This window comes from Microtus pennsylvanicus, chromosome 13 (assembly GCF_037038515.1).
Source record: "Microtus pennsylvanicus isolate mMicPen1 chromosome 13, mMicPen1.hap1, whole genome shotgun sequence".
NCBI lineage: Eukaryota > Metazoa > Chordata > Mammalia > Rodentia > Cricetidae > Microtus > Microtus pennsylvanicus.
Genome location: NC_134591.1, coordinates 35,392,286 through 35,419,851, shown reverse-complemented (window position 1 = coordinate 35,419,851; position 27,566 = coordinate 35,392,286). Strand labels below are relative to the sequence as shown.

General features: G+C 40.0%; 1 protein-coding gene across 11 annotated transcripts in view; it reads left to right on the top strand.

The window, feature by feature from the left end:
- Dock7 (dedicator of cytokinesis 7) overlaps window positions 1–27,566 on the top strand; it is a 189,995-nt gene that overhangs the window by 20,193 nt on the left and 142,236 nt on the right. For all 11 annotated transcript variants that reach the window (XR_012907580.1, XR_012907581.1, XM_075946991.1 and 8 more), the window contains exons 2-9: window positions 12,135–12,240; window positions 16,936–17,111; window positions 17,340–17,408; window positions 19,205–19,334; window positions 19,425–19,637; window positions 20,164–20,249; window positions 25,167–25,233; window positions 26,436–26,585. Coding sequence is in view for 9 of the 11 variants with exons in the window: in XM_075946991.1 (XP_075803106.1) it covers window positions 12,135–12,240; window positions 16,936–17,111; window positions 17,340–17,408; window positions 19,205–19,334; window positions 19,425–19,637; window positions 20,164–20,249; window positions 25,167–25,233; window positions 26,436–26,585 (997 nt within the window). In the remaining 2 variants the exon portion in view is untranslated. The remainder of the gene's footprint in view (window positions 1–12,134; window positions 12,241–16,935; window positions 17,112–17,339; window positions 17,409–19,204; window positions 19,335–19,424; window positions 19,638–20,163; window positions 20,250–25,166; window positions 25,234–26,435; window positions 26,586–27,566) is intronic.

Genomic DNA, 27,566 nt, shown 5'->3' with positions numbered 1-27,566 from the left:
TTTAGTCCTGGGGGAATCTAGTCCAAAACATAGCTCAGCCAAGAGGTCAACTAGAAGACAAAGACAAAAAGGATGCTTGTGGTTCTCTTACAGTACAGTGCATTAAATTCATTTTGAGTTGCTGGTTAACACACAAAAGACGGTAAGTATTCAGAAGGTGAGGAAACTGTACAAATGAGAACAACTAGGAGGTAGGTCTCCTTCCTTTAGTTTCTGCACGAGTCTTAGTAACTCACCTGGGTTTGTTCTTGTATCACCAGGATTCTGATATGATGAATCCAGGAAGATATACCTTGTAATGTAAGGGAAGAATGAATAGTATTAAGATATATAATATCCTGTCCTAATGGGATTTGGCTAGTCCTGAGGGGACCTCAACTTCCCATTTTAAAATATACCTCGTCCCTGGCTTATAGGTTAAAGTTTTAACCCTATAGGAAATGGAAGTTAATAGATTTATGTACCTATTAAGGGTTTACATCATCTTCTCTCAACTGATTATATTTTATTACCTGCTAATTTCCATACCAAGGTGCCTATTCAGAGCTAGTTTTCTATGGAAGGACCTTCCACATAGCATTTTATTAGTTTCTGCCTGGGGAAGCTCTGATGTGTGAGCACAGCAACAGACAGAAGTAATGACCAACTTCTATGAGCCTTTCCACAGTTGACCAGTGTGACCTTAAGTGTAAAATTGGGCCCTTTCAGTTTTATCAGATGACAGGGTCTCCATGCTGCATGTATCTCCCATTGTATTCCTCAAATGTGTGTTTGTGCTGCACGTGTGTGGACACACATGTGAGTGTTTGGAAGTCAGGTGACAGGTAATTTTGTAGGCTCCGTCTCTTTCTTTCACATTTATGTGGAGTCTAGAGATTGAACTTAGGTTGCTAGGCCAGAGTGCAAACATCTGTACACACTGGGCCATCTCTCTGTCCCACCATACGCTATGTTTGAAATAAGAGACTAAAACCATTGTTGTCTTAGATGTGGGTATTGCAAACTGGGGACCATTTCTTCTAAGAGTACTCTTAAAACTTAAGCTTTTTCTGTTCTGCAAAGGAAAGCTTACTTCTAGCTGGCAAATATTGACAAAAATTAAGAACTAGATTAAGAGCTTCCTGGGGCCAGTAACTTGATTGTAAATCCATTTGTCAGTAATTTCCAGGCAGTGTGCCTTTGGTTTGTGTTCTCATTTCTCTAGTAGGGCGTCTTTGTTAGAGTTTCTATTGCTGTGAAGAGACCCCATGACCACAGCAACTCTTTTTTTTTTTTTTTTTGAAGACTGGGTCTTTCTCTGTGTAGTCCTGGCTGTACTGAAACTCACTGTGTAGACCAGGCTGGCTTCAAACTCACAGAGATCTGCCTGTCTCTGCCTTCCGTGATGGGGGAGAGTCTTCTGTTTTGTGTTAATTTCATTGGTTAAATAAAGAGACTGCCCTGGCCCTTTAATAGGACAGAAAATTAGGTAGGCGGAGTAAACAGAACAGAATGCTGGGAGAAAGAAGCTGAGTCAGTGAGTCGCCATGATTCTCCCACTCCAGGCAGACACAGGTTAAGATCATTCCTGGTAAGCCAGCTCATGGGCTATACAGATTATTAGAAATGGGTTAGGTCAATATGTAAGAGCTAGCCAATAAGAGGCTGAAACTAATGGGCCAGGCAGTGTTTAAAAGAAAACAGTTTCTGTGTAATTATTTCAGGGCATAAGCTAGCCATGCGGGCAGCTGGGTGCTGGGGATGCAGCCTGCAGCTCCCTATCTCAACACTTCCGAGTGCTGGGATTAAAGGTGTATGCCACCATCGCCCAGCCACAGCAGCCCTAATAAGGGAAAACATTTAATTGGGACTGGCTTATGATTTCAGAGGTTTAGTCCATTATCAATATGGCAGGGAGCATGGTAATATGCAGGCAGACATGGTGCTAGAGAAGGAGCCAAGATTTCTACATCTTGATCTGCAGGCAACAGAAAATGAACTCTGTGTCACACTGAATGTAGCTTGAGCAAAGGAGACCTCAAAACCTACCTCCACAATGACACGTTTCCTCTAGCAAGGCCATACATACTCCAACAAGACCACACCCAATAGTGCTACTCCCTATGAGCTTATGGGGACCTATGGTATTCAAACTACCACATAGGGCTACTGGTAGATTCCTTAAAAATTAGTTATCCTTTTGATAGTAGACACATGGGCCCATTAGTTTGGCTATGAGGTCTCTTAAATTTGGGGGTTTTGTTACTCTAAGAAGCTAGTTGTAAAGAGTTTTCTTTCCAGGATGAGTTAACTGGGTACATTCAATAACCTCTTTAAGCATCCATCCTAATTAGTTTCTATTGCTGTGAAGAGACACCATTACCAAGGTAGCTTATAAAAGGAAGCATTTAACTGGGGGCTGGTTTACAGTTTCTGAGAGTTAGTTCCTGATCGTCTTGGTGGAGTGTGGTGGCAGGCAGGCATGGTGCTGAAGCAGGAGCTGAGAGCTTGCATCCCGGTGTTTAAGGTGGAGCAGTGAGAGAGTGCAAGACTGGGAATGACGTGGGTTTTTGAAGCCTCACAGCCCACCCCCAATGACAGCCACACCTCCTAGTCCTTCCCAGAGAGTTCTACTAACTGGGGACCAAGCCTCACAGCCTACCTCCAGTGACACACCTGCAAAAGAGCCACACCTCCTAATCCTTCCCAGAGAGTTCTACTAACTGGGGTTAAGCATTCAAACATACTAGATTCTCCTTCAAACCACCACACTAATAAAACTCCTATGTCTTTTCCGGTAACCAAATCTTTTCTTGTGTGCTTAGGAAATCTGGATTGTACTGAAGGGAATCAAATAGGAGATTTTGGCCTCTTAGTGCTCATCTGAAAGAGGAAATGTAAAGGTGTCAGATTGGTCACTGACTTCAGTCTCTTAGGAGAGTTTGGACAGTTCCTCTCTTTATTCAGAATGTACACTGAGTTTTCCCCAGATGTACTGGCCAGTGGGTTTTACCCTGGGAAACAGGACCTCTCTCTGAAGGATATCAGCCCCTTAGAGCAACTTGCTTTCTCATTTCCCCTTCAGTTCAGTCACATCGTTGCTGTTAAAAACCTTAAAGACATGGAATGTCCTTCTGTATATGTGTTGCATTTATTGGTTGATGAATAAATCTGTTTGAGCCAGTGACTTAGCAGAACAAAGCCAGGCAGGAAACCAGAACAAAGATAGAGAGTAGGTGAAGTCAGATGCCATGTAGCTGCTGAAGGAGACAAACACCTTGGAACCTTATTATTAGGCCACAGCCTCGTGGTGATACACAAAATAATAGAAACGGGTTAATTTAAGATATAGGAGTTAGCCAAATATGCCTAGGCTATTGGCTAAGCAGTGTTGTAATTAATATATTTTCTGTGTGATTATTTGGGTCTGGACGGCTGGGAATGAAAGAGCAGTCTCCATCTATGAAAGACAATCTCCACCAGACCAGAAAAGTTAAGACTCTGGATCCACAGGCAGCTTTTGGGGTTTTCTTTGATAATGAGAAATACTGAGATGAAGTAGATTTCCAGGTAGTCTTGCTACTGTGCCTCATCTCTGCTTGTTTGGTTATCCTATAGTTATAGTCAATCCTGTTTAGTCATCTTACTCTCTGGCAGAATCTTATTCTGTATTTCAAAATACTTTTGATTAAAATCCTTTTCAGTTTTCTTCCATGAAAATAGTTCTCAATAACTTCCTTTCTATTTCTTGTCATTCTTATGATTCCTTCCTGTGCCATTTTGATTCCTTCTTTGATTCCTTCTTGATTCCTTCTTTAAATTTACATATTGAAACAATACTTCAAGATCTCCAAATATGAGCCTGGTGGTGGTGGTGCATGACTTTAATTAATCCCAGCACACAGGAGGCAGAGGCAGGTGAAACTCTTGAGTTTGAGGCCAGCCTGGTCTACAGAGTGAGTTCCAGGACAGCCAGGGCTGTTACATAGAGAAACCCTGTCTCAACAACAAAAACAAACAAACTAAAAAGATCTCCAAATTCAAAACTGGAAACCACCCTTTCTTAGTAAAGAACACATTTTATTATCATAGTTTGATAGGTGTCTTCTGCTGGTGGTTTCCAGCATTCTTTTGTAACTGGCCCAGCCAAGTTATCTCTTGTGTCAAAACTGTGATTTGTGTTAACAGTGAGGGAGTTTGTAGAATTGGAGAGCTGAAAAAAGATAAATAGATCAAATTTTGGATTATTTTTTTCTTGGACTCAAGTACAAATTTTCATAGTATAATTGAGGAGCATACACTCATAAGTGGATAGTAGCTATAAGCAAAGGACATTGAGCTTATACTTCACGATCCTAGAGAAGCTAAGTCATAAGCTGAACCCCAAGAAAAACATATAGATCCATCTGGAAAGTGGAAACAAACAAGATCACCTGACAAAATTGGGAGCAAGGGGGTAGAGGGAGAAGGGAGGGTGGAAGCGGAAGAGGAGGGAAGAAGGAGAGGGGTGAGGAAAACTTGAGGGAATGGGATAGATGAGAAGGAGGAAGGACAGAGATGAAAGCAAGGAAACAGATATCTTGGTTGAGGGAACCATTATAGGGTTAGCAAGAAACCTGGCTCTAGAGAAATTCTCAGGAATCCACAAGGATGACCCCAGCTAAGACCCTAAGCAATAGAGGAGAGGGAGCCTGATCTTGACTCAGTCAGACTGATGAATATCTTAAATGTCACCATAGAACCTTCATCCAGGATGGAAACAGAGACAGAGACCTGCATTGGAGCACTGGACTGAGCTCCCAAAGTCCAGCTGAAGAGTGGGAGGAGTGAGAATATGAGCAAAGAGGTCAAGACCATGATGGGTTCACCCACTGAAACAGTTTACCTGAGCTAATAGGAGCTCACCAACTTCAGCCGAACTGGGAAGGAACAAGCAAGCATAGGACCAAACTAGTTCCTCAGACTGTGGGTGACAGTTGCATGGCTGAGGCAGACTGAGGGCCACTGGCAGTGGCACCAGATTTATCCCTACTGCATGAACTGGCTTTTGGGGAACCTATTCTCTATGGGTGATACCTTGCTCAGCCTAGATATAGTAGGGAGGGCCTTGTACCTTCCCTAAAGCAATGTACCTTTTTTGGATATGTTGGATTATAGTATGGTTAAGAGATGGAGTATTTTTGGGGCGGGGTATTCAGGAGCTTGAAATAGGTCCCTTCTCTGGGCAGTGAACATTTGCTGTTACAGCTTATTTTGAAATGATTTATTTTTTGCATTATTACATCTTATTTTCAAATTATTACTGATATTCCCTTTTAGGAACATGACAGCATGTGAAAGTAATACATATTTGTAGTATTTGCAGAGGCCTATCTCTGGGGCTCTGAGCAGAGGAGGCTTGGCTGCCCGTCCTGAAATGCCACAGGCGAGCAGTGCTGAAAGGCATGAGAGGCATTTTAATTGGTGTGGGGACAGGAAAGAACAGAGAGTCTGGTGGTTTGAGATCTGTCTTCGAGGGGGTAACAAGAGCTTTGAGGTTTTTGTAGAGAATGTAAATAAGCAAGAGTTGTGGTTTGCCTGCTGGTGATTTCCTGAGCAGATAAGCAGTTCGGTGGTAGTATGGTTGATCATTATCTCAGGAGTGGTTCTGAACCCTGTCATGTGGTCATGCCTCAATCCCAGCACTCAGGATGCTGAGGCAGGAGTGTTACTGAAATTGGAGGCCAGCCTGGACTGCATAGTGAAACCCCAAAACAAACCAAGGTATGTGGGGAGAGTTGGGGTGGGGAGACTGTTTCTACAAAGCTTCAGAAAAGTCTTCATCCCTGGAGGGAACAAATCAGTTCCCATTGTGAGAAGATCGTTCCTCTTAGGGACGATAGCCTAGCCTAGGTTCTCTCATCAGGCAATGAGGTAATTCTGCAGAGCTGGACATCATCATCATGTGATTATCTGCCTGTGAGGCCCGGGTACTTGGCGGTGGTTTGGCCTCTTGTTGTAAAGACAGTAAGCACATCAGCTGTTCTTGGAATCAGAGGTAACCCGTAGGAGGGAATGACTCAGGAGAATTCAGAAGGAAAAAAAAATATCACAGGTAAAGATGAGTTAGAGAGGGGCAAAATTGACTTAGGTCAGTGAATGGACCCCACTTCACAGAGGACTGTCTTGTGTATGTCTTTTATTAAATAAAAGATAATCTCTCTTTTTTTTAAAAATAACTTCTCATTTGTTTCTCTCTTTAATATTGAAATTGTCAGTTGATAGGTAATCTTTCTTGAGACAAAACTGAGTTCTCTTTCTCACATCTCAAAGAATGAACATGGTAACTTATGCCTTTCAGCACTTAGGAAACAGAGGCAGGAAGATCTCTGTGACTTTGAGGCCAGCCTGATTTACATAAGCAAGTTCCAGGACATCCAGGACTGCACAGTGAGACCCTATCTCTACAACAGCAAAACCCAAATTGGTTATATTTCTTTTTGAAGAATTTTGTTGTTGTTGTTTTGTCAGTTTTGCAAATGAATCAGAAATGTAAGGTCTTTAATCATGATTAAGAAATACTTGGATTAGCACTCAGGAGAGTGGCTCCTGTACTTGGCCTAGGCAATACAGTAGATCCTGGTGGGGGAGAGCCCACCCTGGGGGCGTGAAAGCAGTAGAACCTGCCCTTTCTCTTGTCCATTGCTGCAAGGGGTGAACTAGCCAGGAGAGTGCAGGAGAGCTCACCCTGGTGGTGAGGACAAGGGAGAGCTGGTGGGCCCAGAACTAGGGTTATGAGTTGGCTTACCCTGCGTCCACCCCATCTGTGATCTGTGGGAGCATGTGAAGGGCCACTCCTGCAGACCCAAAACTGCAGGATCTCTATGACATAGGGTGACAACAGGCTATCCAAGAGCGTTGGTAGTGTAGCAGAAACCAGAGGCCTCAAACCAGACCAGTGACTATTTGCAATGAACACTTGCACATAGATACATAGATAGAAGTGGTTACTGTGTGACTCTTTTTGTCACAGTACAGTGTCCATGACAAAATTTTTCCTTTATTTTTTGTGGGGGGTGCTGCAAGGGCAGAAGACAGATAAGAAGGGATGGGGAAATAAATGGGATTGAGATGCATGGTGTGAAAGACATAGAATAAATAAAGAGAAAGTTTAAAAAATAAAGAAATGCATGCATTGTATGGACTCCATTAAAAGGCCTAGTGAAGGGCCAGTGAACTGAATTCATTTCCCCAGCATACATGGTAGAAGGAGAAAAAGGAATCTCAAAATCTCAAAGGCTGTCCTTTGAACTCCTCTGACAATCAACAGTGTGTGTACCTGCCCACCCTCAAGTTTAAAAGGGAAAAGCTTAATCCAGTCATCAATTAAAGAGTCTGCCTTTGTCTTTCCCTGCAAAGACTAAGGCAATTGTAAAATCGCCCTCTGCCCTTTCCTCAATTTGTTCTTGTCCTTCCTCCCTCCCTCCCTCCCTCCCTCCCTCCCTCCCTCCCTCCCTCCCTCCCTCCCTCCCTCTCTCCCTCCCTCCCTCCCTCTCTCCCTCCCTCCCAAAAGAAAAAAAAATTGTGTTCCCTCTCCAGTTTTCAACTTTACTTCTAGCTGATTCTTTGTTATATTTTTGTTTTTCAAGACAGGGTTTCTCTGTGTAGCCCTGGCTGTCCTGGAACTCACTCTGTAGACCAGGCTGGCCTAAATTTACAGAGATCTGCCTGCCTATGCTGGGATTAAAGGTGTGTGCCACCACCACCTGATTTCCTCTAGCTGTTTCTGAAGCTCTTCTCTTCCTCCCTTACCCACTCCTAGTTAACTGAGGTGTTTTTTTTTCCTCTCTCCTTTTCTCAATATGGCCACACTAAGTAAATCTCCTTTCTCTGCCTAAATCTAGCTTGTTGGGGCTACAAAGACCCAAGTTCTTACTCTTAAAATTCTGGAAACATGATGATTTTTGCTATATTACTATTACCTTCTCAATGTTTTTGTTACTAGTAACGTCTTACATTAGTGTGTATATGCATTAGTTTTAATGAAATGAGCTGGAGTTACTATGAATCACTGTTGACTAAAGTCCACAGAGTACAACAGGATTTTTGACTGATATTTAATGACATATACCCACTATTATAGTGTCACACAGAATAGTTTCCCTCTCTGTGCTGGTGAGAGTTTTTGTTTGTTTGTTTTGTTTTTCGTAATTGTTTGTTTTTTGGTCAACTTGACACAAACTTCTGGCAAGAAGAAGCAACCTTGAAAATACCTCCATCAGATTGCCCCATAGGCCAGGTCTATGGGGCATTTATTTTCTTGCTTAATAATTAAGGTGGGAGGGACCAACTAATGATGGTTGGTACCATCCTTGTGTTATATAAGAAAACAGGCTGAGCAAGCAGCACTCCTCTGTGGTCTCTGCCTCAGAACTTCTCAGGTTGCTTTTAGTCATGGTGATCACATCAGTAGAAAGCCGGCTAGGACGGCTTCTAAATGCCCGTCTCTTGTTCCCCTTCAGCCCCTAGAGTCATTGTGCATGCTTTTGCCTATTTCATTATGTCATAAATGTAGTCTTTTAAGACTGCTTTCTTTTTCTTGGAACTGACTCTTCTTGCATGGCTGATAACTCATTTCCTTTTCCAAATAAGTAATTTGTTCCATGGATGTGACATACTTTGTTTATCCATTCATTCATTGAAGAACGGCTTAGTTGCTTCCAAGTTTTGTCAGTTATGAATCATGATTTAGTCTCTTTCTTTTTTTTTGTTTTTATTTATTTATTTTTTAAATCTTTTTTTTTTATTGAGAAAATGAGAAAAAAGAAAACAAGTTTCCACCTCCTCCCGGCCTCCCATTTCCCTCCCCCTCCTCCCACCCTTCTCCCCCTCCTTCCACCCTTCTCTCCCCCTCCCCCCACTCCTTTCCCCCTCCCTCTCCAGTCCAAAGAGCAGTCAGGGTTCCCTGCCCTGTGGTAAGTCCTAGGTCCTCCCCCCTCCGTCTATATCTAGGAAGGTGAACATCCAAATTGGCTAGGCTCCCACAAAGCCAGCACATTACGTAGGATCAAAACCCCTTGCAATTGTCCTTGGCGTCTCATCAGCTCTCATTGTTCGCCATGTTCAGAGAGTCCAGTTTTATCCCATGCTTTTTCAGTCACAGTCCAGCTGGCCTTGGTGAGCTCCCAATAGATCAGCTCCACTGTCTCAGTGGGTGGGTGCACCCCTCGTGGTCCCGAATTCTTTGCTCTTGTTCTCCCTCCTTCTGTTCCTCATTGGGACCTTGGGAGCTCAGTCCAGTGCTCCAGTGTGGGTCTCTGTCTCTATAAGGTCATGCTCAACCTCCTTAGCGATCAGGGAAATGCAAATTAAAACAACTTTGAGATATCATCTTACACCTGTCAGAATTGCTAAAATAAAAACTCCAATGATAGCCTTTGCTGGAGAGGCTGTGGAGGAAGGGGTACCCTCATCCATTGCTGGTGGGAATGCAATCTTGTGCAACCACTTTGGAAATCTGTGTTTCGGTTTCTCAGGAAATTTGGGATCAACCTACCCCTGGACCCAGCAATACCACTCCTGGGAATATACCCAAGAGATGCCCTATCATATGACAAGAGCATTTGTTCAACTATGTTCATAGCAGTATTATTTGTAATAGCCAGAACCTGGAAACAACCTAGATGCCCTTCAATGGAAGAATGGATGAAGAAAGTGTGGAATATCTACACATTAGAGTACTATGCTGCAGTAAAAAACAATGACTTCTCGAATTTTGCATGCAAATGGATGGAAATAGAAAACACTATCCTGAGTGAGGTAACCCAGACCCAAAAAGATGAATATGGGATGTACTCACTCATAATTGGTTTCTAGCCATAAATAAGGGACACGGAGCCTACAATTGGTGATCCTAAAGAAGCTAAGTAAGAAGGTGAACCAAAGGAAAAACATATAGTTATCCTCTTGGCTATGGGAAGTAGACAAAGTTGCCGGGGAGAAAATTGAGATCTTGGGGGTGGGGTGGGATGGGGGTAAGGGGAGATGGGGAGAGAAAAGGGAGAAGGGGAGGAAGGGGGGAACTTGGGGAAAAAAGGAGGATTGGGATAAAGGAAGGTTGGATAGGGGAGCACAGAAGCACAATTCTTAGTTAAGGGAGCCACCTTAGGGTTGGCAAGAAATTTGAACCTAGAGTGGCTCCCAGGTGCCCAAGCTGAGGTCCCCAGTTAATTCCTTGGGCAGCTGGGGATAGGGAACCTGAAATGACCCTATCCTATAGCAATACTGACGAATATCTTGCATATCATCATAGAACCTTCATCTGGTGATGGATGGAGATAGAGACAGAGTCTCTTTCAAAACATTAATATAAGGTGAAAAATGAACAGCTCAGTATCTTGAGCCTTAGAGAATAAGTCTTAGAATAAAACACTTAGACTTGCATATTTAGCTTATAACCATCTTTAAGAAATTTCTATGTGATATTTGGTTGTGAAAGAAGGAAAAAGACACTGAAGAGATAAAGTAGGGAAGGATTACATTAATTCTGGATAATTTTTGGAAAATGAGATTTTTCTGAAAACTCTATTGGAAATTGAGGTTCTAAATCCAACTGTGAGCTTGAGAATATTCTTAAAACTATTGTCGCATCTGCATAGACACCAGGCCATCAGGTAGGTACCACTTTAAGTGCATGGGATAACGAGAGGAAGTAGGGTTAAATTTTGGTAACGAGTCAAAGAATAGGAGGAAAATTTTATAAAATAGAGAAGTAGTTGCTTGAGAATCAGGGTAGAGGTTAGATATTGACATTGAGATACAATTGCATAAGGTCTGTGGATAGTACTCTTTGTTGTATTTGTGACCTACATTGAAAAAATTCTCATTAATATAATGGGAAGTTATTTATTGCGTGTTTGGAAGTCACTGATTGTTTTAGTTGACAATTTTGTGGAAACTGAGGATTATAGTCATTAGTAAGCTATGCATCCATTTGAATGTCTAAAATTTTGTTTTAAAATATTTATTTAAATACATTTAAAATACTAATATATAAGGGCCACCAAATACCTTAAAGTCTTGGGATTACTGCATTCTCCTGCTGATTTTCAAGTGAAGATTTTTCTGTTATGGTAGTGCCTTTGTGGTTACATCTGTCAAGGATTCATGTGTGATGTATGCTGTACAGAGCTTTCATGATGGCGTTGAGTGCAAGAGCCTGTGTGTGTGTTCATAGAAGTGGATGTACACGTGTACATGTGTATGTGGAGGTCAGAGGTCAACTTGGGGTGTCTTTCTAGATCGTGAGTACCTTGTTGGAACTATCTGGTTCAGGAGAGCCACTGCTAAAGGCTATCCATGATTCAGTAGATGTCCTAGACTTATGGGCAGAACTAAGGTGACTCAGTCAGCGGGTTAGAAAGGGGTGTATAAAGTAGAGCGGGAACAGTCGTGTGGGGTTAATTGGAGGGATTAGAGGAGAGGGGATGGAGGTAGGTTTGACCAAAACACCTTGTATGCATATATGAAATTTTCAAACAATATGAACGATTATAAAAGAGTTTGGTTAATAATATGAAAGGCTGGAGAGAGAAATTAGGATCAGATTATGGGAAGCTCTTATTACCTGGGTATGAGGACATTGTCACTTAAGTAAAAATAGGAAGTAGTTTTCTGGGGGGCATAAATGAGGTGGTAGTAATATTATAGAAGAAAGAAGACTTTTTTCTTCCAATTCTTAGCATAGGTTGATTTATAAAATAGTTTAGAATTTATTTTCAATCTTTACATTTTAACTTATGTATATATTTTATAACTTATACGATATCATAGATTGTATTCCTAAAATGTCACATTAGAAACCAGCCATGTAAAAAATTAGCTGTACTGCTTGTATCCTCCATCAATATTAAAAGATGTTATAGTGAATTTGAGGACAACCAGGACAATGTAGTGAAGTCCTGTCTCAAAAAAATAAAAACGAAAAAGATGTTATAATTATAAGCAAGAACCAAATTGTTAAGATTCTTTATGAATTTAACCTTAATATGCCTAGATGTTATTTTATAAACAAAATTTTAATGTACTTCCCTTCATTATAAATGTTTTATTTTCTTAAATATATCTATCTATCTGTGGTGTGCATGTGTCTGTAATGTATTATTTCTTTGTTCTAGAACTGTTGCTGCTGAAGTCAGAAAGCAGATCTCTGCACAATACAGTGGTTCCCCCCAGCTGCTCAAAAACCTCAACATAGTTGGCAATATATCCCATCACACCACAGTAAGTAGCACATTCAAGCCATGGAGTGTTACAGGTGCATTCTTGAGGAGACCATGAAAAAGTACTGGAGAAGTCAGTCAGTAAACTGGGTTCTACACTAGTGTTAGCCTTCACTGTTGCCTCCTCATTCTTGCCGTTCGAGTTGACAAAGGGTTATGGGGTGCTGGAGAAGTGCTGGTGTCCTAGTCAACTCCAAAACTCTACAGCAGGACTTAATCAGTGCTGGGCTTTTATACATAGATTCATTAGGTGAAAATACTAGACTCTTCTACAGTTAGGCATTGAGGTAAGCTCTATGTGGGTTCATAGTTCTCTCCCTTTTAATAGAAGGGAATAGTTATTGAATCATTGTAGGCCAAGCATCATAAACATAAATAAATCATAACCTATGAAAAAAGCTATCACGAGATAGTAATTTTTATTTAAACTTATATTTATATTAGGAATATGAATTAAAACAAACTTTCATTTATCTTAAAATTATAGTACTTTAAAGTTCAAGTGTGGAAAACTAGAAAAGTGTGTAAAAGGGGACAGATTGTCTGGGCGTGGTGTTTACTGTAATCTGAGCACACTGGAGTGTCTGGGCGTGGTGTTTACTGTAATCTGAGCACACTGGAGTGTCTGGGTGTGGTGTTTACTGTAATCTGAGCACACTGGAGTGTCTGGGTGTGGTGTTTACTGTAATCTGAGCACACTGGAGTGTCTAGGTGTGGTGTTTACTGTAATCTGAGCACACTGGAGTGTCTGGGCGTGGTGTTTACTGTAATTGAGCACACTGGAGTGTCTGGGCGTGGTGTTTACTGTAATCTGAGCACACTGGAGTGTCTGGGTGTGGTGTTTACTGTAATCTGAGCACACTGGAGTGTCTAGGTGTGGTGTTTACTGTAATCTGAGCACACTGGAGTGTCTGGGCGTGGTGTTTATTGTAATCTGAGCACACTGGAGGTGGAGGCATGGGTATGGTACATGTGAGACTCTAGCTTAAACATAAAACACAAAAGGTGGGATTCTACAGTTTTTACATGAAGCTCAGGAAAAATACTGATTATTGAACAAACATTATATGCCAGTGTGAAAAAGAGTTTGATTGACCTGTTATAATTGTGTTACTAAACCTTAAAGCCGGAATTTAGTTTTATGAGCAGCAATATGCTGGTTGGGAAGGCTAGCATACATGGATTTCTGGGTGCATGGGGGTATTCCTTCGTGTATGTTGTTGGTGCTTTTAGCTCTTTGCCTTTCGTTGTGTTATCTTTCATCAGCTATTGAAAATCATGTAGCCAGACACCCGATTTGTTTTTATGAATAGCTACAACTCATGCAATCTGTTTTATGCTCCCCATTCTGATTACATCTCTTGTCTTCTCATTCTGGTTTCCTGATTCTAGCTATCCTCCTGACTGTGAGGATTCACACACCTCAAATCCACTAACTTTTTACTGTCCTTGTCCCTTGATGTCCTCTTCAGTTCTCACCAAAGAACTTAGTTTTTGAGCATTGTGTAACTACTCTGTTGCATCCACTCCTTGATTTCTTTAATCTTCTCTCATGTTATCTCTCACCCCTTGGCACAACCTCAGTGCTGTTTAAATCTGGGTGTCCACTTATTGTACCCCTGTATCCAGGAGTGTGGCTAGAGAAGATGCTCAGTGTTGTTGACTAGAGTTAGTTTAAATTTAAGAGCAAGGGTTATTCCAGTGACTTGAGCACGTTCACAATTCTCCCTTAAAAATAGCATTTTTAAAAAATTTGTTCTTTACTTACTAATTCAGTCTGTCAGGATTCATACTTTTTTTTTTTTTTTTTTTTACTTTTTTGTTGTTGCCTCACCTTTTCTACCAGTCTCCACTTTCTAAATTTTCTTAGCAGCAGTATTTTTTCAGAGGGTGTGTGCAGTGCTGTTTGGATTAAATTTCTCTTTCAGTTTCTTTGAAAAGGTACTTGTTGATCATGAAGTCTTCAGACACCCTGAACTAGATAGAGTACTGAACACACTGACATTTTCATTATCACACATAACTACATCAGCAGCAATGTCTTGCTGTCATCTACAGTCGGGCGTGTGCTGTTTCCTTATTGGTTTCATGATTTTTTTTTTGTATTCTCTCAACTCTTCCAGTACATCTTTTTTTTTTGATTTTTTTTAATTTATTTATTTATTAAAGATTTCTGTCTCTTCCCCTCCACCGCCTCCCATTTCCCTCCCCCTCCCCCAATTAAGTCTCCCCCCAGCCCGAAAAGCAATCAGGGTTCCCTGTCCTGTGGGAAGTCCAAGGACCACCCACCTCCATCCAGGTCTAGTAAGTTGAGCATCCAACCTGCCTAGGCTCCCACAAAGCCAGTGCGTGCAGTAGGATCAGAAACCCATTGCCATTGTTCTTGAGTTCTCAGTAGTCCTCATTGTCCGCTATGTTCAGAGAGTCCGGTTTTATCCCAGGCTTTTCCAGACCCAGGCCAGCTGGCCTTGGTGAGTTCCCAATAGAACATCCCCATTGTTTCAGTGTGTGGGTGCACCCCTCGCGGTCCTGAGTTCCATGCTCGTGCTCTCTCTCCTTCTGCTCCTGATTTGGACCTTGAGATTTCAGTCCTGTGCTCCAATTTGGGTCTCTGTCTCTGTCTCCTTTCATCGCTTGCTGAAGGTTAATATTCAGGAGGATGCCTATATGTTTTTCTTTGGGTTCTCCTTATTTAGCTTCTCTAGGATCACTAATTATAAGCTCAATGTCCTTGGTTTATGGCTAGAAACCAAATATGAGTGAGTACATCCCATGTTCCTCTTTTTGGGTCTGGCTTACCTCACTCAGGATAGTGTTTTCTATTTCCATCCATTTGTATGCAAAATTCATGAAGTCCTTGTTTTTTATTGCTGAGTAGTACTCTAATATGTATAAATTCCACACTTTCTTCATCCATTCTTCCATTGAAGGGCATCTAGGTTGTTTCCAGGTTCTGGCTATCACAAACAATGCTGCTATGAACATTGTAGAGCATATACTTTTGTTGTATGATAAGGCCTCTCTTGGGTATATTCCCAAGAGTGGTATTGCTGGGTCCAAGGGTAAGTTGATCCCGAATTTCCTGAGAAACCGCCATACTGCCTTCCAAAGTGGTTGCACAAGTTTGCATACATCAGCAGCAATGTCTTGCTGTCATCTACAGTTGGGCGTGTGCTGTTTCCTTATTGGTTTCATGATTTTTTTTTTAAACTCGGTTCATTCACATTAGAATTTGGGAAACTGTCAGCAGATGGGATTTGATCTTAGATCAGTAGAGATTCTTGCCATGTTCTTGTGCTCTTACCCCTCTTTGCCCCCCTAACTTTGAACTGTGTTCACACCATTGGCTTATTTAGAAGTTAGGTCAAAGTTGCTTTGCTTTCTTGTAGACATGTTTCTTCTCTATTTCCGATGAATGGATAAAGTTCTGTTTCAGCTTTTTAAAAATGACTTCATTGAGTTGTAGCTCACCTACCATACAATCTATCACTTTAAAGAGTAAACTCCATGGGGCTTAAATTCACTGATATACCACCACAGTCGACTTACCTCAAAAACAAACCTTTGTCTCATATTTTCTCATCCTTCTTTCTGAGCCCCACACAACTCATACTTGGTTGTGGGGGAGCTGTTTGATGACCACCCCCCACTAGCTTTAAATTTGTGAGTGCAGTCTCTAGAGTGCACACACACACACACACACACACACTTAAAAGAAATCTTTTAAAAGTAATTTTCAGCCAGGGTAAAATGCAATGACTATTACTAATAATATATAATATAAGTAGGGTCTGAATATTAAATATTCTGTGGTTATTGTTAAACCATTAAAGATGACTGTAAACTGGGTATCTCAAAACAATAGAAGTTTACTCCCTCAGTCCTGAGCTCGGGTTTCTGAAGTCAACAGAAATGAACTGAAGTAAGGTCTGGCAGGGTCATTGTCCCTGCAGTAGTTCTGGGGGAAAGTCAGTCCTTGCCACTTCCTGGTTCTGGTGGCTTCTGACGTTCCTTTACCTGAAGCTACATCACTTACCCTTTAAGGTTAGAATCTTCAAATGTCTTTTTACTCCACCTCACATGGCTTCTTCCTCAGTGTATACAGCCCAGGTCACCTTTTTCTCCTAAGTGAATATTGATGACTTCACAGAGAGCATACTCATGTAATGCAGGACAGCATCGCCATCTTAAGCTAAAGAGTTAAAAAACACGTGGAAGGATTTTGTACTTTATTTCCATGCATATTAACATGCACAGAGGTCATGAATTAGGGTGTGGGAAGTTTTGGGGGCATCATTGTTTAACTTATCACAGTCTGGTCAAAAATATTTGCTAGGATAGTCACCAGTAACAACAAATAAAATAAAGGCAGCTTTGAGAAACTTAACGATACAAATTCTAGAGATAACAATAATCATTCTAGTGAGTACACTGCAAGCTGTAAAGTGTAGCAAGATTGCTAATTATTGTTTCTTTCTTTAATGTGTGAATTATGGTAAGAGTCTGCAAGTGAGAATTAAGAGTGTGAAGAAAGCATAAGGGAGCACATGGCCGTGTGCTGTGATTCTCAGTGCATCTGAAAATATCTGCTGAGGTTTTCCAAAGGACTGGGTTAAAAATGGGTTTATTTTTCCTTTGCTTAAAGTTGTCAGATTATTATTCACCTCTTTCTTTGCGCACACTCCTCTCCACTAAGGTGCCCCTTACTGAAGCAGTCGATCCTGTGGATTTGGAAGATTACCTCATCACTCACCCTTTAGCTGTGGACTCTGGGCCTCTGAGAGATTTGGTTGAATTCCCTCCAGATGATATTGAAGTTGTGTATAGTCCCCGGGACTGCAGGACCCTTGTTTCAGCCGTGCCTGAAGAAAGGTAAGGAGACATTGCCTTGTTTCAGTTTTAATGTAACTGTAGGAAGTTTTTCATTACTTTATTTAAGTAATGTTTGTTTATTATTATAAAAAGAACTACAGCAAAAATTTAATATTCTTCCCTTGGAAGTGCTTTTGGGAGACCCATAAATCTCTTGTGTTCTACTTAAAAAATAGTAATTATTTCTTTTCTGTCTAAATTATAAATGTATTTTGTTTTTTGAAACAGTGAGATGGATCCACATGTTAGAGATTGTATAAGGAGTTACACGGAAGACTGGGCGATCGTAATCAGAAAGTAAGTTGCTCGGCTACTGTCTATTTAACTGGTGGATCAGTGGCTAAGAACACTTGCTGCTGTTGTAGAGGACACAGGTTTGGTTCAGGGCACCCACATTACAACCATCTGGAATTCTACTTTCAGAATAGCTCATAGCCTCTTTAGCATTCAGGCACAAGGCATGCATATGATCACACACGTGCAGGCCAGCACTCATACATAAAATGAGAATAAGTAAATCTGAAAAAAGTAACCTAGTAGAAATTTTAATGTATGAAGTTATATTTCATAAAAATTGTAAGACAAAAATCATTAAACAAAATGGTCAGAGAAGCAGAAGATTATTATCAATAGATATATTATTTCATGGAGCTCCATACTTTTGCTTGTTTTCTTTATAAAATATTAAGCTTGAAGGAATACTATTTTTGTCTAGTTAAGAATCAGTACAGACTGATTGGATGTAATGATGATAATTCTGTAGGCTCATTCTCTTAGGAAATCATGAGGGATATTGCTGAATAGTTTTTCTCAAAAAATTGAGGTTTTGTAAAACTTGCATAGCTAAGTTAAATTTAAAAGCCTACTTTCAGATCCAGCTATTTGAAGTTTTTTTTTTAAATATTGATTGATTGATTATTAATTATTGGCCTCAGAATCATGGTAGCTCATCATTAGTTGAGGCATGATGGGAGGGAAATTAACTTTAATGGGTAATTAATCATATGCTAGGCATTTTATTGAGGGCTTTATGCTCATAGCATTTATGGATTCAATTGATAGGAACCTCAGACTCAAAGCAGTTAAGGACACATTTTTCTGAGGTCCCAGAAACCAAATGGAGGTGGCCAAGATTAGAAGCTAGGGCAGCAGATTCAAAAGCATACAGTTTTTCTGTCACACTAAATATTGTTATCTTTCTTGATGAGTGGGAGACAAAAGGGTGGACCAGAAGTTGTTGGTGTCTCAGAAAGACAGAAGGCGTGTGGCCTGGACATAGGAGAACTATGATGCAGTGTTCTACTTTGTGATCAGTTCTCGGCTACTAGGTTTTTATAAAAATGTTGTTAGAAAAGAAAGTAAATTATATTAATTTAGAAGTTCCAAACCCCTCCATATGTGTGTGTAATCTAATATATAGATCTTTTTGTTTTTCATTTTATATTGTAGATTTAAATTGAGAGCTGAAATACTTTTAAAATTCCACGCATATATATCTATTTACATTATTAAAATTTTATATTATTAATATGTATTTTCTACTAGTTTATTCTTTATCCTTGGCTCCTTGCTTTTTTCTGTTTGCTTGTTTTAGCTGACCGATTTTCTGAATAGAAAGTAAAATTTAAGTTATATACATCATTGGCCTGAAAGGAAAAAAATAGGATTTACTTTTAGAAATGGATAGTCTGCTCTTTATTTGGATTAAAGGAACTTTGGGCGGACAGTTTTTTTTTGTTTTTGGTCTTATTTTTGTTTTTCATTTTTCCTTGAGGCATGGTTACTTTGTACACAGAAAATGTGCATTGACTGTCCTGGGACAGCCTATAGACCAGGCTGGTCTCAAACCCACTGAGATCCTCCTGCCTCTGCTTCCAGAGTGCTGGGATTAAAGGTGTGTGTCATCACTACCTGGCTTTTTTGGGGTGGTGAGCAGTGGACAATTTCTTAAATTCTGGGTTTATCACACTTAGAACTACTAGCAGAGTTTCCTGTTGTGTTTGTGAGTAAACAAATAATTATGTATATATATGCAGTTATTACATAAGAATGCAGAAAGAGAGATTTTCAGAAATTGATTTTATTTTGAATAGATACCATAAACTGGGAACAGGATTTAACCCTAACACGTTGGACAAGCAGAGAGAAAGACAGAAAGGACTGCCCAGACAGGTCTTTGAATCTGATGAAGCTCCAGATGGCAACAGCTACCAAGATGAGCAAGTAATATTTTTATTCTTAAATAACTGTGAGAAAGTATGTTTTTAGTTAATTAATATATCAATATTTATAGTTTAATATTTTTCATAACAGGATGACCTTAAAAGACGTTCTATGTCAATAGATGATACTCCAAGGGGTAGCTGGGCCTGCAGTATATTTGACTTAAAAAACTCACTTCCTGATGCCTTGCTTCCTAATTTACTTGATCGAACTCCAAATGAAGAAATAGACCATCAGAATGATGACCAAAGGAAATCAAACCGTCACAAGGAACTGTTTGCTTTGCATCCATCACCAGATGAGGTATTGCCTTTGCATATAAAGCAGCAAAGGAGGCCAGGCGTGGTGCATTCTTGTCATCCCAGCTACTTGGAAAGCTGAAGCAGGAGGATCACAAGTTTTAGGATTATTTGGGCTACATAATTAGTTCAAGGCAAACTTGGGTATCTTAGTAAGAGCCTGTTAAAAACTAAGCTAAAAATAGGCTCAGTGGCCAGAGCACTTACCTATCATGTGCAGGGCTGTAGGTACGGTCTCCAGAGCCACAAAGAGGCAGCAAGTGATTGTTAAGATACTCAGTTGGGGGTATGATTTGTACTTAGTATTACAGCCATGTTGGAAACAGAGCCATTGGATTTATGAGCTAAATATGCTTTTAGTACTAGTGGGCTGGTTTTTATCGAGGAGTGCACTGAATGTAATGGCTTCTGTTTATACAAATGTGGCGTTCTTTGCTGTGTTTAATTGTGAAGACTGGAAGTATCACAATGTTTAAAGTCTTAAAGACAAGTGGCAAGTTTTCATATTGGCGTTACTTCTCACTCTACAGGAAGAGCCAATAGAACGGCTTAGCATTCCTGATGTACCCAAAGAGCATTTTGGACAGAGACTTCTTGTAAAATGTTTATCACTAAAGTAAGTATTTCTTTTACTGTATAATTTCTATTACCTAGGCAATTATTTTAATTGCTAGTGTAACAAAACTTTAGACTTTATACTTGTGTGTTGTATTTATGAGGAATGATATTCCTTTTTTCTTTTGAAATTGTTATTTTTAAGATCTTATGTATTTATTTTGATTTTAAGAAAAATGTTTAATTATAAGTTGGCGTTTTCCACATAATACATCTACTGTGTATACCTATTCAGAGAAGATAAAAATGTACATATATAAGAGACCACTGTTCTCAAATTATTTGGCTTATAAAGCTGAAACTGCAACTGGGGTGATGGTGCATATCTGTAATTGTGGCATTTTAGTAGGTTGCCGACAAGGGGCATGGGTTTGAGGCCACTTGAGCTGAATAACAAGACTCTCTGTTTTTCTCTCTCAGAAAAGTCATCTATTTATATTTTTAAGTTTTATAAATTTTTAAGTGCACCTTAAAGTTTCATTCCCCAAATAATTTCAGTCAGAAGGCTTTTGTGTAATGAGGACAAAACAGAGTGACAGACTGTGTATGGGTCCTGCCAGACTCCGGGAGTCAGCCTGTTAGTCTTTTTGCAGCGTTCATGTTAGGTTAAGGAAAGAATAGTTTGGACAGTTCCACACATTCATGGAGAAATTGACAGGCATAGATCTCAGTCTTTTACATTAAAATATTCTATAAGGAAAATCTAGGATTTTTTGCAAAGTTTTATTTTTTAACATTTTTTTTATTTAAATGTAATCTCATATATCTCTGATCATAATCTTTCCCCTCCCCCAGTTCCTCTAAGATTTTTCCTGCCTTCCTTCTCACCCAACACCATGTTCTCTCTTACTTTCTTTGCCTCTGTATCTCTCAGGAAAACAAACAAAAGTGAAAATCAAAACAAAAAACTCAATAGAACAAAAATACAAAACCAAAAGAGAAAGAACACATTTTATGATTGGTCAACTGCTCTTGGGCAGGGGACCTGCTCTGGAGTGTAGTTGATATGCCCAGTGACACTCCTTTGGGGAGAACTTGTTCCCTTTCCCAGCAGGTACTGATTATAAATAACTTCTTGGTTGGGGTTGGGTTAGAAGTTTGTGTCCACTTCTGAACTGGGAGCTGGCTTGAACCTGTCAAGTCTTGTGCATACGGTCAGTCTCTGTGAGTTAATATATGTACGAGTTGTGTTGTGTCTGGAAGATGCTGTTTCTTTGGAGTTATCCACCACCTCTGTTCTTAGAATCTTTCTGTCTCCCCTTCTGCATAGATTCCCTGAGCCTTGAGGAGAGGGGTTTAATAAAGATAGCCACTTAGGGCTGAGGTCTCTAGAGTCTCTCCAGCATTTGACACATGTTGTCCAGTTGTTCTGTGTTAATTGCCATCTACTGCTAAAAGATGCTTCTCTGATGATAGCTGATCAAAACACTGTTCTGAATCCTAGCCAGGTGTCTTATTTTATGTGTATGAGCATGTAAATACAGGCGCTGGAGAACACTAGATCCCTGGAACTGGAGTTACAGTCGATTGTGAGCCATCCAGCAAGAGTGCTGGGAACAGAACTCTTGTCCTTGGCAAGAGCAGCATATGTGCCTTTCTCTGAGAAGAGAGTCATCTTTCCAGCCCCTGAAGTGATTTTCATTTAGAAATAAAAAGCATCTTGGGAGACAAACACAAAGGTTAATTTCATGACCTTCTTTTCTTTCTTTTTTTCTCCTCCCCTCCCCTCCCCTCCCCTCCCCTCCCCTCCCCTCCCCTCCCCTCCCCTCCCCTCCCCTCCCCTCCCCTCCCCTCTCCTCTCCTCTTCTTCTTGGTCTTTTGAGATAGGATTTCTCTGAGAAAGTAGCCTTGGCTGTCCTGGAACTCACTCTATAGACAAGGCTAGCCTGGAATTCAAAGATCCACCTGCCTCTGCCTCCTGAGTGCTGAAGTTAAAGGTGTGCACCACCACCACCCGGCTTTATGAGCTTTTTAAACTCACTTGTTCACTAATCTCCTAATTAAAACCAACTATGGAAGGCTTAGTTTTTGTGCCTCCTTGCCCAGGGACAGTGTTGCCAAAGCAAGCTTGAGAAGCATTTTTTATGGCTCACACTGAATAGTATGTAGTTTCCACGTTGGTGCACGAAGCTAGAGCATTTTAGAGACAGTGGTAAGTGCTGCACCTGTGCAGCCTGTCTTCCAGCTTTGAAGAGCATTTACCACCGTCTGTGGTGTTTGCTGGCCACTGTTTGATGGGGAGTTAGAATGACAAGAAGTCTCTCATTTTGAGACAGGGTCTCATTATGTATCTCTGTCTGTCCTGGGATTTACTATGTAGAACATGACCACTTGCCTTATGAGTGCTGGGATTAAAAGTACACACCACTGTGCCCAGCAAGAAGTCTTTTTCTGTAAACATCTAGTTTCTTCTTTTCTGTAGGTTGTTTTGAAGTGTGTTTTCCTGTGATGACAGTTAAATGTCATGTGCCCTTGGGGTGACTTCATACCTGTGTCCTGCTTTCCCTGTAGTTTCGCTTAGTTTTTGTTGTCTCCAGAGTAAGTCTACAAGCCAAGCTGTATTTTCTTTATTTTTACAAACAAGAAAATGTGAATTAAAGAGAATTAGTACGAATTCTGCTTAATTCAATTTCAATGCTCAGAGAGTCATTGAAAAAAGAAACCTTGCTTTTCTCATTATAGTGTGTTATTATAGGCTTATTAGTTTTAACTTAAGAAAAAGATTTAATTTCTAGCTCTCTCTGGACAAAAGAGATCAGCCGGAGAGACTTCTTTGTCTGTATTATGACAGTTTTCTTTCTTTGGAAGCCAAAGCTTTATGCATTTATTTAAGTTCATGTAGAAACATATTAGATAAATTGAGTAGACTTTTCTGCATATCTTGACTTCTACATTATATTATACTTAAAGTCCTTTTAGCAGCCATGGTGATACTGGTTGTATACCACAAATTTATTTATTGACAGGGTCTCATCTTTTCTAGGTTAGAACTTACTGTGCAGCTGACAATGACCTTGAGTTTTCTGATTCTACAACAGAATTACACCCTAGCTTTAAACTTTATAGTTGGAGGTCACCATAATGTGAACTGTATTAAAGGGTCACAGCATCAGGGAGGTTGAGGATCACTGCAGTAGAGGATTTTTATATGGTTAATAAGTACGTGAAAAGCTGTATATGGAAAGATATTGCAGTACCACTTACCCTGCCGAGTCTCAAGGAGAAGAGGATGCAGAGTAGATATTTAGTGGTTGTCAAGTGCTGAAAGAGTCTCTGAGATCCCATTGTGCTCAGCCTTGGTTTGTGTTGCTAGGGGAGGTGTTAGCTGGAAGTGAAGGGGAGGACGAGTGAAGTCTCCCTTTGCAGTGTTCATTTCCTGTATTCCTTCCCTGAGGAGACCTCAGAGGCCACAGCTTCTCTGTCAAGGGCTGCTTACCTTGTCTCTTGCTTACCACTTCCTTAGCCTTGGATTGATGATTTTCACAGTATATACATGGTTGTTTTCAGATTCTGTGCACATCTTTTTAAATGGCTCTTTATTGAACTTCTGCTGTGGAAATGTTATCTTTTTCTTAGAGGGGCGCTGACCTTGACTTACAATCAGCAGACAGGTGCAGTGGAGCAGCCTTATTGCAGCTCCAACATTACTTAGCAGTCTTTTCTTAGTATGTCTGGCTGTTGGGGCTGCACAACGCAGGATGCTCAGTCACATTTCAGATTTCTACTTTTGAAATACGGGTAATGTTCCTTCAGCTGACAGCCAAAATGGTCTGCAGCATGGCCAGGTGTCCTCTTGGGCACATTGTCTTTGGCTGAGGCACCACTGTGCTGTTGTTTCAATCAATCAACTTCTCACTAACTTTGAGTCAGTAAACATGTACCACCTTACTGTGTGCTAGCTCTGGTTAAGGAAAGTGTATTAAACATCTCAAGTATAAAGTTAGAAAGAACTTTCGACATTTTCATCAAACAGGAATTACCTTCCCAGCATTAAAATGATAAGATTTAAGATATGGAAATTTGCCCATTGACTATTGAGTTAAAAGAGCAGACCACAAAATAGTATTATATTCTTTATTTAAAGAAAAGTATTTCACATGCACATTTTACACATGGACAAAAAGTCAGGGTAGATGGCCACCCAACTTCATCCCAGTTCTTTCTGCACAGAAGGAGTTTCCAAATGTTTCTGATTTTCTGAGTTTTAAATGTATTTAATTTTTTTGGGTGTGTATTATTTGATTTATAGCCTGGAAAAGAAAATATTTTAAAACTTTATTTTAGAGTGAACACACCTAAGTAAATAACCTAATTACAGGTTAGAAAGTAATTAGTGCCACAAAATGGACAGAAAATTTTGAGAGACTTAGGAAATTTAATTATTGCTGGAAAAATAAGGAGATTTATAAAGAGAGCATATTGGTTTTGAAACTCTGAAAGATATATGTGGAAAGTGTCTTAGAAGGAGAAGTAATGCAGAGATAGGCATGGGTGTGAAAGAGGAAGGTATTGAAATAATGAAGTTTGAAATCCAGATTTCTTCTTTCCAAAGAGATCTTTCTGGATCTTGATCTGGATCTCTGGTGTGTGAGTCCCTGGTGTGTGTGTGTGTGTGTGTGTGTGTGTGTGTGTGTGTGTGTGTGTGTATCTGTTTCTGTCCTTCTGTCTCAGTCCATGTGTCTATGTGTGGATATGTACATGTGAGTATAGATGTCTGTGGTGTCCTGAAGAGGGAGCCAGCTCCCCTAAAGCTGGAGTTCCAGGGTAGCTGTTAGCTGCCTCAGCCTGATGTAGGTTTTGGGAACTGAACTTGGGTTCTCTGCAAGAGCAGCCGTCTTAATTGATGAGCCATATCTCTAGCCCCAGATTTACCTTTCATATGTATTTTGAAGTTAGTTTATCTTTTTTCTTCATAAAGGTTTGAGATTGAAATTGAGCCCATTTTTGCAAGTTTGGCTTTATATGATGTCAAGGAAAAGAAAAAGGTAAGTTTCTGGGATTTGATTGCAGTCATTGTTATAATCATAAATTTCAGAAACCTGCTTACATTCTTTATAAGATAAACAAGTAGTGATTCCTCATCTGCTGTTAACTGAAATTTACCCTTCTAAGACTAGTTACATATTTTCTTCTTATAGGAAACACTTTAGTTGAAACCTGGTTTTTGATTTATTGAAAAAAATTCCTAAAGCAAATAGCAGAAGCAACTTTTAAGAAATAGACAAGTAAGCTAGGGAGTAGTGGTGCGTGCCTTTAATCCCAGCCTTTGGGAGGCAGAGGCAGGCGGATCTCTGGGTTTGAGGACAGCCTGGTTGAGGATAACTGGCACTGTTCCATAGAGAAGAGAAATCTTGTCTTGAGAAACAAAGAACAACAAAAAAAAAAAAAAAAAAAAGACAAGCTAATACTGGATTGGGAACTGTCTGAAAGCAGTGTGTAGAAAATAAACATGATGATCACCGAAGTTTATTGATGCAGTTTGTAACCTTTTATAGCCACAGCTGTTTTGTGTCTATTTAGGTGGTGTGTCTGAAGGAATGAATTTGATTTACTGTGCTGCTTTTTTTGGGCTTCAGAGTTTTCAGGGGGCATTAAACAGCTTTTCTTGATATTTCTTTCTTCTTCTCCGTCTCCTTCCCTCTCCCCCTTCCTCTGCTGTTTCTGGGGTGCTGGGGATGGAGCCCAGGGTTCTGAGCATTCTAGCCTGGAAATTAGCCCTTGGCCACATCTCCAGTCCAGCATTTCTTACTTTAGTATAGTAAGTCATGCTGAAGTAGAAACTTGAAGGTGCCTTCAGTGTCAGCATATGACCTGTGATAGATTTCTTCAGGAGAACTTGCTCTAGTAGCTTATATTTGTAAAATGAAAATTGCTGAGATGTTATTAACATAAAGTTTTAAAATTCAGTTTGTAGTCAGTCAATCAGTGGTAATTAGCTTAGCTGTATTTTAAACTAAGGAACTTAAGTCTCATTAGAAAATGTTTCCATGTTATATTCCAAAGTAGTTCATACAGTTTTTTGACTTTGATGTAGAAATGTAGATTGGTCTCAGTGAAATATATACTCAACTACAAATTAGAATGGAGTGTTTTAGAATATAATCTTTCATTATGTATATTTTATATATATGCTTTTTGTGTATTTCAAAAATTTTGTAAAAGTGTAATGTATGAATGTATTTTTCAGATTTCAGAAAACTTTTATTTTGACCTTAATTCAGAACAAATGAAGGGATTGTTACGGCCACACGTACCACCTGCTGCTATTACCACTCTGGCAAGATCAGCCATTTTTTCTATAACTTATCCTTCCCAAGATGTCTTTCTTGTGATAAAGGTGAGAATATCTTTAACAGGCGTATTTATTGTTTGGTGTCTATTCCTGTCATTGTCAATATTGCAAACTTAGTAACCTGTTTTTACTTGGTTTTGTCTTTGAGTCTTTGCAATGCCACATTGGACATATGCTGTAGTTACAACTTGACTTTTGACTTTCCCTGAATGGGAAGTAGAGTTAATCATGGCTCTGCAGTCAAAAAGCAGTGGGTTGTCTTAAGGGATTGCTTCACGGGATCCTGGGAGCTGACAGCTCTCTCTCTGATTTGTAGGGCAAGCTGCCACGTGCCAGTCCACCTAGCCTTGAGTCCAGAGTCCACGTGATAACGGACTGGAGACTGAGGCTTGGTTTCTATTTTCTTCAGGAAACCTCAGTCTTTGTTTGTAAACCTTTCAACTGATTCACTCGCACAGTAGAGATTAATCAACTCTAGTCAAGAGTCTAATATTCTAATCCTTGATGATCTCTTAAAAAAAGAAAAACAAAACTCTTTTCCAGCAACATTTAGAGCAGTGCTTTCATACTATGGGTCACAACCCCTTTGGGGCTTGAATGATTCTTCCACAGGGGAGACATATCATATATCCTGCCTAGCAGATGTGTACATCATGATTCATAACAGTAACAAAATGACAGTTATGAAGTAGCAATGAAATAATTTTTTTGGCTGGGGGGGTCATTGCAACATGAGGAACTATATTAAAGGGTCACAGCATTAGGAAGGTTGAGAACCATGGACTTAAAGGAATGTTTGACCAAATAACTGAATATTCGGGTCTGTTTACATTAACACTCATAGTTGCTATAGTGTAATTATTTTACTCAGTTTCTAAGTCATATAAATATGAAAGCTAAACTGTTGAAATCCTAGGTCATTGTGATTTGACTATCAACCAGGTACAGTAAGAGTTGCTCTCTGGGCATAGAGGCACATGCCTGTAACTAGTGTTTAAAAGGTGGGGGGCAGGAGGTTGGAAACTT